The sequence below is a fragment of the Ylistrum balloti genome, unplaced genomic scaffold (genome assembly GCF_031769215.1).
Source record: "Ylistrum balloti isolate Yb309-2 unplaced genomic scaffold, AGI_CSIRO_Ybal_v1 Utg370104, whole genome shotgun sequence".
In the NCBI taxonomy this organism is placed as follows: Eukaryota; Metazoa; Mollusca; class Bivalvia; order Pectinida; family Pectinidae; genus Ylistrum; species Ylistrum balloti.
In genome coordinates this window covers 1286594-1298649 of record NW_026782129.1, presented here as the reverse complement: position 1 = coordinate 1298649, position 12056 = coordinate 1286594, and the positions used below count along the sequence as shown (strand labels likewise).

At 34.4% G+C, this 12056-nt stretch overlaps 1 protein-coding gene across 1 annotated transcript in view; it reads left to right on the top strand.

Moving 5' to 3' along the window:
• The window catches only part of LOC132550138 (DNA excision repair protein ERCC-6-like), a 33445-nt gene that overhangs the window by 6721 nt on the left and 14668 nt on the right, over nt 1-12056 (top strand). The window contains exons 8-14 of the mRNA XM_060214155.1: nt 166-350; nt 804-909; nt 1469-1587; nt 1816-2029; nt 3205-3318; nt 3740-3788; nt 5563-5752. Of these exons, the coding sequence (XP_060070138.1) occupies nt 166-350; nt 804-909; nt 1469-1587; nt 1816-2029; nt 3205-3318; nt 3740-3788; nt 5563-5752 (977 nt within the window). The remainder of the gene's footprint in view (nt 1-165; nt 351-803; nt 910-1468; nt 1588-1815; nt 2030-3204; nt 3319-3739; nt 3789-5562; nt 5753-12056) is intronic.

Here is a 12056-nt window from a genome sequence, read left to right as displayed (position 1 = left end):
CTTTGTTTCTGTTTTAATATTTTTTCATGTACCAGAAAAGTTTGCTGTAACAGCCAATCTAAAGTTAAAGTAGTCGTAACAAACAAAATTTAACGATAACAGCCACCTGTAGATGAACAATATTCACCACCTTTAGGAAATTTAAATTGCTGTCAATTTGTTCAGGCAAGAGAGCGAGATGCTACAGCAGGTGAAAGACATCTAGGGATGATGATGGCAGACAGCTTGAAAAATATAATTGCACCATATTTTCTGCGACGAACGAAGGCTGAAGTGGCTAAAAAGGAACGAAACCTTGATGATAACACGGTCGAAGGGGAAGAAAATGGCCAGGAACAGAAACAAATCAAGTATGGAAGTCAAGCTTAAGTAAAACTATATACCAAAATATATGATTCCACATGTTATTGCGTTAGTCCATTGTTTTAAAGCATAGTACATTTTAGTTTGAATGAAAAGCAGTGAAAAAAATCTGCAAAATAAAGATAAATTTTTCAAAAGAAATGGAGAACAGTTCAGTTTCTGTTTACTTTATCTCCTTAAAGGACATAATTTTATCAATGAAACTTCAAAATGATTGGCTAGATTTCATGTTACAATTACATGTCGCTGTGATGGTCAGATTTGTATTATAACTTGTGATGTTTCTTTAATGTTATAGATATTGTAAACCATATATGTAGCTACACATTCAAACCTGTCTATAAAGGGCACTCAAGGGAACAGAGAAAATGGACTTTATACACATGTGGTCTGTTTATAAAGGTGACCTTTAAGACAGGTTTGACTGTATTTTGATTTAGGATGCCTACGATGACAAGGAAGAATGACTTCATTGTGTGGCTGTTCCTTACCCGGACTCAGCAGCAGATATACCAAGACTTCCTGTCACTGGACTCTGTCAAGGAGGTGAGTCACTACCCCAGTGTCATTAGATTAAGGTTTCCATTCAATAACTTCGTCCTGTTGAGCTGATCAGTCTTGAGCTTTATACAGTGCTTCCTCCATGATAGTGGTTGCTTGTGATTTTAGGTCTAATATGTATGTATCTATATATATATATATTTATAAGAAGGCCAATCAAACCCAAGTTTACTAAAAGTGTTTACATCTGAAGATGAAAGGTCAAAATTGCTAAAACTGAAAAATTTGAAAATCAGTTTCTACACTATAATTTGGATTCCCATTGAGCTGATAAAATTATTGTTTGGAAATTGAGTTTCCATTTTCCATTTTGACCTTTCACCTTTAGACAAACAGCTGATCATATAATCTTCACCTAGTGAAAGTGCTTGCTTCAGATAGCATTTCAGATCTGTAGGTGCATCATCAGTCAAGATGTAATTGTACAGATATTTGTATCACTTGTGATGCCTTAAGTTGAATTACCTTTTACCTGAATATTTACTTGCACATTGCATACTTTATGTATGATAACTTTTGAAACTATTCTCTCATGCTATTTAAGCTGCTTATGACGAAGAAATCACCCCTGGTAGCACTGACTGTACTGAAAAAGATAACTGATCACCCTCGTCTTCTAACAAAAAGAGCATGTGCCCAGCTTGGACTGGATGGAGAGGATGCGTAAGTTTACATGAAAACAAAATTTTGTCTATGAGTTGGAAAAAGCTAAATTTTCCTTTCTTAAAAAATTGTACATTGACAAATTTGTGAAATATGAGTTTGGAGTTCTTATACCAGGTGATTTTATGAGTAGTATTACACAGTGGTTTCATTTTCCATATTTTACATGCAATTATTGTTATTATGGGAAAATCGTGATTTCTGATATCGAGATTTTTTCCCATACAGGATGGATAACTCTCTTTTGGAGTCAGAGGAAGGATTGAGCAGTGCTGCCACAGAGATCCACAACATCGATGACAGTACACTCATCAATGAGTCCGGTAAACTCATCTTTATCATCCAGCTGCTTACCCAGCTTAAAGCAGAGGGACACCGCACCCTTATCTTCTCGCAGTCACGAAAGATACTAGACATCATAGAAAAAGTCACCACAAACAGGGTAGGGACCAAGGTTTAATTTGGAAACTTGTCATTGATAGGACATGTTGGAAAACAGCTATATTTGATTTGATGGGATTATGCATTTTTCGTAAATCCAATATCCATGTTTCTGTTCTTCTGGATTGTTTACCGCGATATAGGATGATCTGGTGTATTCTTTTATCATTATATCATTTTGTACACAAAGTTGGTTTGGTATTCAGGATTCACCCCATACATTATATCATTTTGTACACAAAGTTGGTTTGGTATTCAGGATTCACCCCATACATTATATCATTTTGTACACAAAGTTGGTTTGGTATTCAGGATTAAGAACGATCTGTTTTGGGAGGTTTTCCATTACTGTAATAAATAAAATCTTTACCATTTCGTTCAGTATCAAGATGTGGTTGGTAGTAGAAGGATTAGTTTCAGGAAGTTACACTGAACTAATCCAAAATGTCACAGGTGATTTATCCAACTCTTTGGGATTTAGCAAATCAGAATAAATTTCATTTAGTGACTTTTTCTTAATCATATCTATATATTGAAAGGTGACATAATCTCTGGTAATTACACATGTCTCTATATACGTAAATTTTAGCAATCAAACAGTAAATGCATATGTTTTAGTGGTTTAAGATGTTGCGCTAACACATGATTATGCTAAATGCAGTTTTTGCATGTTGTTCATACACCATTTATTGTAAATTAAACCAAAAAAGTATATTTACAGAGTAAATCCAAATGACTTTAGCATGTTCAAAATCTTATACTTTGGAATATTGTTGGTTTTTGTTTTTAAAAATCTGGTACCTTTTGTTTTTATGACCACTGTTAATTAAGGCAAAATCTAAAGTGCAACTGACTGTAAGTTTTCAAGCAATCAAGGATTTGAATTATTTTTTTGTTAAAAATCCTATTCACCCCATACATGTATTACATATATATTACAAAATGTGTTTCAAAATGAACTATTAATTTGGTCCTGGGTTTTTAGCATTACCTGTTATTCATCATGTTGTTAGGTTTTAAAGGAGAGTGGGTTGAAAATATCTGAAATGAAAGAATGTGATGGAATAATTTTATCTGGGTTTGTGTTTCAAATATTGTTAAAATATGACTTTTTTTTAAATACTTTGAAGTTTAACCTACACAAGTTTAAATTAGACTTAATTCTATTAATGACAGGGTCATAAGGTGATGAGATTAGACGGCACAGTGATTCACATAAGTGAGCGAGACCAGAGGATACACAAGTTCCAGACTGATACCAGTTACACACTTTTCTTACTTACCACACAGGTTTGATATACAGTGATACTCGGTCAATTCCAAAAGGAATTTTTCAACCCAACATTTGGGAAAAAGTGCTCTGAAATTGCATGTACAGCAGCAACCAGATTTGTGAATACCTGATAGTTGCATATTAAGATGAATTACTCCAACCAGGGCAAAAGAAATTTGGATTATTATGGTTCTATTTTAGATGACAAACAGGAAGTTTTGGTAGATTTTGAGACGTGACAAAAATCCCTTCAAAATTTTGAAATGGACTACTGAAATTTTCTTTTTTTCTGTCTTTAAATGTCATTTTTGCATATCAAAACAGAATCAGCAAGACTTCAGTATAATTCTGCTAAGAATTACAAATCTAGAATGTTGATACTCCTAATTTTTGAACACTTATGCATGTGGTTCATTCATTACTACTAAATTATTTCAGGTCGGTGGTGTGGGACTGACGCTAACAGCAGCAGATCGTGTGATCATCTGTAAGTACTGACAAATCATTGTTTATGATACATATCTAATTTCCTATAATGACATCACATATCCAAGGGACATTTTTAACATTATATATAGCCTTACTTGAAATAAGAGATGGCTTACAATACCGAAAGATGTACGGTCAGGTGGCACGGTGGTAAAGCCGTCTCGTTTTACCAAAGTTCCTAGGGTTCAATTTCCCAAACATTAAAATGTATGGAGTCACAGGCCTGCCTACATGTTTTTTTCCTTGGTCCTCTGTTTTTCTCCCACAATAAGACTGCTTTTGTGCTTCTATCTGGGATAATAAGAATGATTGATATTAGTGGGAATAACTTATTTTGCAATTTTTAAACGCCGCTGTAGGTGGTAGTATATTGGCGTCATCTTCTCCGTCTCTCCGTTCGTCCGTACGCCCATTTCTTGTGAACACAACTCCTCCTAAAATAATCATCAGATTTTCATGAAACTTGCTCAATGTCACAACTACAATAGGTAGGTGTGTATAAAGGGGCAATTTTTTTGTTCGTTGATTTTTGTAAGAGTTATGCCATTTTCAACTTTGTATCTGTAGCTTGCTCTTAGTGGACTTCTTTGTGAGCTTATGTATACAGACATGTTAAAAGCGATAATTAAAAGGACCAATCTTGATCTTTATATTTTGTGGCGACGTATATTGTGTCCACAGCACTCTTATTGTGAAATGGACTAATTATATACCTGTACCCTTCAGAAATATCTCTATCTTCCTTGACGTCTTGTCATCAGATATGGGTGTGCAGAGATTTAAAAATCTGAATAAAATTAACAAATTAAAAATTAGAGAAATACTATATGATTGTCTCGTCATCAGAAGCAAAAAACAAGACAAATATTTTATTTTGTTTTCTCCCAATTTAGAGACTGAATGTATATGCCTGTAGCTCAGGTACTGCAGAAGAGTAATTACATAACAGCTGTCACACTTCCTATATAGCTGGATCAAAAGTTGTACAACCCAAACTATGATAAACATTCTAGTAGTGATTCAAATATTGGAAATAGTAGGTGAAATATGAAATTTTCATAAAGTTTGAAAATTAGAAATAACCCATTCAAGAATTTTGGTTCATTTAAAGCAATTTTCACTTATTCAATCTCAGATGTATCTCTTTATCTTGCAACTGGCACTGGTGTTGTCGGAATAGACCTGCCACATATATTTTTACTGTATTCAGCAGTGACAGAAACAGCTATATTTCAGCATGTGTGGTAATTCCACATAATTACTGTCTGAATTTACTTAAATATTATGTTTAGAAATATGAATAGTTGTCGAAATAGGTGATTTTACAAGTTGTAATGAACATACTGATTTATTAAAATTCATAAATCGCTTTTATGTCTGATGACGTTTGGAACTATATTTCCACACAATTCATTGCAACGTCAACATCAGGTAAAAACAGATTAAACAACAAATCTGTTTGTTTCAATAGTCTGATTTTCAATCAATGCTGCAGGATAAAGAGAACACATGGTCAGTGTCTGAAAATATAAGCTGTATTTTGGTTCAGGACAGAAAGACAAAAGTAGCTTGCCATGGCTCACCACTTTTGTCTCTTCTCCCTCACCAAAATACAGCTGATATTTTAAGATACTGGCCATGTATTCTCTATGTATTTTATGGGTTAGATTCTATAAGAAGGCCAATGAGAGGGTGAATCACACACATTACTTGAAATATTTACCCCATACATACAACCTGGTCCATTTTAATGTGTTTTCTTGTTTTATCAGTTGATCCAAGTTGGAATCCGGCAACAGATGCTCAGGCTGTAGACAGGGTATTCCGTATTGGTCAGGACAAAAATGTGGTCATCTATCGCCTCATTACATGTGGTACAGTGGAGGAGAAAATCTATAGACGACAGGTGTTCAAAGATTCCATCACACGCCAGACAACAGGCAACACCAAAAACCCATACAGGTAAATAAACGGCAACATCAAGTACCAATACAGGGCAACACCAAAATTCCATACAGGTAATTAAAGGGCAACATCAAGTACCGATACAGGGCAACAACAAAATTCCATACAGGTAATTAAAGGGCAACATCAAGTACTGACACAGGGCAATATCAAGTACCGATACAGGGCAACATCAAGTACTGATACAGGGCAACATCAAGTACTGATACAGGTAATTAAAGGGCAACATCAAGTACCGATACAGGGCAAAACCAAGTACTGATACAGGGCAACATCAAGTACCAATACAGGACAACACCAAGTACTGATGCAGGGCAACATCAAATACCAATACAGGGCAACACCAAAAACCCATACAGGTAATTAAAGGGCAACATTAAGCACTGATACAGGGCAACATCAAATACCAATACAGGGCAACATCAAAAACCCATACAGGTAACTAAAGGGCAACATCAAGCACTGATACAGGGCAACATCAAGTACCAATACAGGGCAACATCAAAAACCCATACAGGTAATTAAAGGGCAACATCAAGCACTGATACAGGGCAACATCAAGTACCAATACAGGGCAACATCAAAAACCCATACAGGTAATTAAAGGGCAACATCAAGCACTGACACAGGGCAATATCAAAAACTTTTACAGTTAATTTACAAGACATCAGTAAAAAATGTAAAAGGGTGGCTTTTAATAAGCAGTTGAAATGGTGGGAACAGTTGAACATGCATGAAACAAGGTAGAGGTCGGAATCAAGGATGGATTGTTGAATGTTTGGCACTTGCAACTTTAAGGGTTCAGAGATACCTGTCTGAAACAGCTTTGCTGAATATTGTAAGTTTTCAGATTTTTGCCTTGAAGCAGGGTTGGTGCACACACATATTTCCAGAAGCATTATGTTATTAAGTATGACTTAAACTGGTTGGTATTTTATTTTTGGTTCATTGTTTTATACTTGACAGGAAATTCTGAAATTGTGCATTTTGAACTTTACATATATCAGTTCCAACATTAGTACATGTGCATTTTCGTGTATCATAGAATAATTCCAGACCACCCCAACTGTTTCAACTGGGTTTCACAAAAGCAGCCTAAGTGACTAAAATCAACACTAAGTACCCATTCAGGACAGATTTTAAAAATACCTTTACAGGGGTCTAAAATTTTACTAGCTCAAATGCAAATTCCACATGCCCAATCAGATTAAATACCAAACAGCTAGCCAAAAAATACCTCAAATATATCATATTTTATGAAGGTGAATCAGTGACTTACACTTACCGGATGCAGACTCTTATTTTTTGAAAGTTTGGTAGTTTAAATCAGTTAATTATTCAATGGATAAAATGAATACATCTCTCCACAAATCCATGAAAAATATAAATTGTTTCCAGTATAAATACATGAAGATCAAGAAACAATGGTTCAATAATTTCGGATAATAAATCTGCTGACCATCAGTCTCTTATGTTAAAGAAGTTGATACACAATTTGTAGTTTAAGCTAACACTATGACATCTATTGTTTTAGATTATGTTTTTTGTATTCTTTTCTTTTTTGCTGACTTTGCCCTAGACAGTAGACATCCTGTGTTTGTAGAGACACTAGAAGCCCTGTAGTTGTAGAGACACTAGAAGCCCTGTAGTTGTAGAGACAGTTGAAGCCCTGTAGTTGTAGAGGCAGTAGAAGTCAAAAAGTTGGGAGACAGTTAAAGCCCAGTAGTTGTAGACAGTAGAAGCCCTGTAGTTGTTGAGACACTAGAAGCCCTGTAGTTGTAGACAGTAGAAGCCATGTAGTTGTAGAGACACTAGAAAACCTCTAGTTAGTCGAGACAGTTGAAGCCCTTAAGTTGTAGAGACACTAGAAGCCCTGTAGTTGTAGAGACACTAGAAGCCCTGTAGTTGTAGAGACAGTTGAAGCCCTGTAGTTGTAGAGGCAGTAGAAGCCTAGTAGTCATAGAGACACTAGAAGCCCTGTAGTGTCAGTATAAGTCTTGTTGCTAAGCACCCATTATATCCCCAGCATATGTAAGTGCTAGTATTCATAATCTCACCAGCACATCACATATCCTGGGAAGGTGGTGGGTTTCCTGTTCCCTGCAGCTTCTTTCATCCATTTTTGTCTTATCACCGAGATAAAAGTTTAAGATTTACTGTATATGCTTCAGTGTGCTGGATGTGTCGGCTCACTGTCTTACCATTATTATGATTACATATCACACATCTCAAACAGTATTTGTAGAAAACTGGACATTATCTTGTATTAAAAGACAAAATCACATATAACAGTCATATTTTTTTAAGGCCAAAATGCTTTCAATTATTTGAAATCACCATTGCCATTGCAGTAGAGTTCATGTACTTCCCCAACCACCAACTGATCATATGAACAGGAAATCATAAAGCCCTTTACCCTGATTGGTCAAAACCTTTATTTTAAAACGTGATGTTCACATTACTGGTTTCAAATTCTTAAGATAAATGTTTGTGAAAATTGCATTTTTTTTTTTTACCTTTTAGTATGTTTTTATTTGTAAATAAATGCTTTAAGAGGACTTTTGTAGGTCAAGTGATTACTTAATTGCCATCTAAGACTGACCACATGTGTAGTTTGTTAGTTTTTATAACACTCTATTTTTATACTGAATTTCCCTGCACAATACAGCATATCAAAAAAAATCAACCCTGATGAAAATGTCCCTATAAAATATAGATTTTTAATTCTGATTCTGAAAAGAGTTTTAATATCACAATGAAAAAACTTTGTGTTGAAAATACGCTTTAAACATACCAAGTAAGGTGAATAAGGCATATAGGAATCTTTATACAAGAAATTTATTCCATTCTATAATCAGGATTAATTCTGCAGATTTTTGGGTCTTTTTTTTTCAAAAATGGTATATTTCTTAAAATAGCAAGCAAGGTTATGATTTAAGAATTAGTCTTTTATCAGTGGTAATGGTATGATTAAGAGTCTAGACTGACAGCCATGTAGAATATTCCTCAGTCTGACCCCAGCATCAGTAAGTGCTTGTTGCTAGGATACACAAGCCCAAATCTGATGCTAGGGACCAGCAGGGATCTATTGTGACTGTGATCTGTCTATAGGCTGTAATCTTATCTCGCAGCCATGTAAGTGTTGGCTAGAGAACCCCTGTGAATTAATTACTGAACACCCCAGGTCCTTCTACCAGCATTAGCTACCATTATCACATTGACTATAGGTTGTGTAATCTTTCCAGCATGTTCCATACCTTAACCAAATCTTTCATAGAGAAAAGCCGTAATTTGTTTTTTCATATCTTTTTTCATTTCTAGATATTATGTATTTGTGAAGAAATAACGAAAAGACTTTTTTCTGGAAAAACTATGAAAATTAATGAAAAATAAATGTTAATTAGTAACTTTCTAGATTTATTCTGTATTATTATTAAACAGTACAAAATCAACACCATTGTTATCTAAATTAATTAATTTAATAGAAATGTTTTATTCTTATTTTATATATAAAACTTAAGACAGCTTTAACAGCCATCGAGAAAATCGGAAAAGCTGAATTCTTTAAACCAATGGGCTAGTCTGTTATATACCAGAAGTATAACTGGCAGTATTCCCCAGCATTTGTAAGTGCTAGTTTTGTTAACACACTATCACTCTACAAATAATGGGAAACACTGGGCAGTTTGGTCTTCGAAAATAGCACATCATTATCAAATATTTGCAAAACTGAAATCAAACAAGAACTCAAAAATCATTGATCAACTGGAATACAATGTTTTGTTTATAAAGCATGCATCTAAAGATTGTAAAAAAATCACAAAAGAAATTTATTTGATATATTTCATCGTCATCTGTCTAGCAAGTTACACTGGAAAAGTCAGTCAGGAGTTCGATGTTGACCCCCAGCATTTGTAAGTGCTTGCTTTGTGTAACAACATGCACATTACAGATACAAGGTGTCAGCACTTTTATTTCTTATTACCTGTTAAACCTCTGTATGTTATTGGTGAAAGTACTACACACTCAATTTCAAACACATTTTCATTATCTTGATTAAAGCATTTTATTCCAAAGGGATAGAAACATGTGGAAGATACTTCCTTTATGCTCTATTCACTTGTGTGACTCCAGATTTACCACACAACATCACCTGGCATCTTATTGGTGCAGATTGTATAATATGATCAGCACACAATTAGATCCCAAGGATCTTAAGTGACATTCACAATTCAGAATTTTATAGAAAATGCAAACTATACCTTTATAACTTCAATTAAGTCTCAGATGGTCAAATATCAAATTGAACAAAAATTCTTCAAATCTAATTGAAATTTTAGTATTATACTGAAATAAAGAAGTCTGTTGTTGTGTTACCATGACAGCCCTCCGGCATCACATTGGTGCAGTTTTCAAATTATAACCTTCACCAAATGTAATACAGAGACTTTCAGGATATTTTCATTTCATTATTTAGCAACAAAACACAATATAGGTTGGTTTAGATCTTATTAAACCAGAAGCTTTCAAGAATCGTGTATAAGAAAGTAAAATAAATCAAAATAGAGAATCTCAGTAATTTGAGAAATCATGTAGAGCCTACCTGTATTCCAAAGTTTTGTGTGGTCAGACTTGGGTTAGGTTAGAGTTGTTTACACATGCTCACACAATACAAGTTGTGAAAACCATGTGATCCTAGCAAATCCTGTTTTCAGAAATCCAGGAGTTTGGATTGTTGAGATTTTACTAAGAGGGTCTTTTGTAAATCCCTGCTTTGTCCTGCAAATTTACTACTTAATTGACATGGCAACAAAGACCAGGAATTTGTCTGGGATAGGATTTTCTTGTAGCACACCTGTAAAACTTATCTCTGTTGTTTTGGCAATAAAAGAGTCAGTCCAGGTGTGGCATACCTATACATAATTAACAAAGAGTGGACCAGGTATGCAGGTTTACCATTAATTTAGTTATCACTTTGTATCTTGATCTTTTGTCCCTAAACTTGTTTTTTCCTGCAGGCAGTTGTCTCCCCTCCAGTCATACATGGCTTGTAATTTGTTTCACCTTTAAAAGGTGTGATTTGGTCAGTTGTTTACCTCTCTGTCTGTTACTATGACTACCAATTACTTTTGTACTTGCAGATAAGTTACACAATCACCTTTGTCCTCTCTGTCCTGACATGGGGCCCCACAAGGGAGATAACCACAGATTTATTACCTTGATACTGCATATGTTGTAGCAAACCAGAGGTCAGCCTGGCATCAAGTTGGTGCAGAGCCATTATATATCAGTCATCAACTTGATCCCAGCTAACCTCTAATCCATAGTCTCAAATATATACATGTTGCAGATTGTACTCTTTTACTTCAGAATAGAAAGGAGATCATGATTTAATTTAACATGGCATTCATAAAAAAAGAAGAATCAGGATATTTTTTTTTTTTTTTAATGAAAATATTTTGTCTTTTTGTTCATTTTTCATGTTAACATATATACAGTATGTCCATTCATGTTCTGGATAAAAAAAAATCCTCAAAAAAAATCCATGTCACAAAAATATTTCCACATTATGCTTCGCCAGTTCCCACACTCAAAGGGCAAGGGTTATTACATAATACAGGTAAATAACAGGTATACAGGTGTTTTCTTTGGGACTGAAAGGGGCCAACGGGTAACAAAGACATCACAGGCATGTCACTTTAGTAGGGGCCCCAGGGCTTTCACATGTTCCTACATGAAAAGATCAATTTTGCCTTACAACAGACAATACAACAGCCCCTAGTTATACATGTCTGCTAACATTAACTTGTAGATCAACTGATACAAATTCTTGGAATTTTTGTGCTTATGCTGACTTTAGAATAATTCTTATTGAAGAATAATACAAAAAACCCACAACAAATCACAAACTTTTACACCTTATTGCAATAACCTCAAAATTTACAATTTCTGTACAACAGAATAAAGTCTGGTAAATTTTATTCAGAAAAAATGTTAATGTAAGGTAATCATACACCCTTGATATATATTTATGATTAATTAATACAAGAAAATACAAAGTAAGTTTTTCGGTTCTTTCTGATAATAACAGATATAACTGCCCACCCATAATGCCCATTCTTTTACCTATTGAGATTTAGATATTGAAGTCATTTACAACAAATCATCTATCAACAAATGTAAATAAAATGAAATCAATATTGTAGAAAAATGCATCACATAAAGTTCTTTCTTAGTAAAGTATAGGTGTAATAGTTTTCACTCTCACCTCTCTATTTCAAATACAAAATTTTTAAAAACC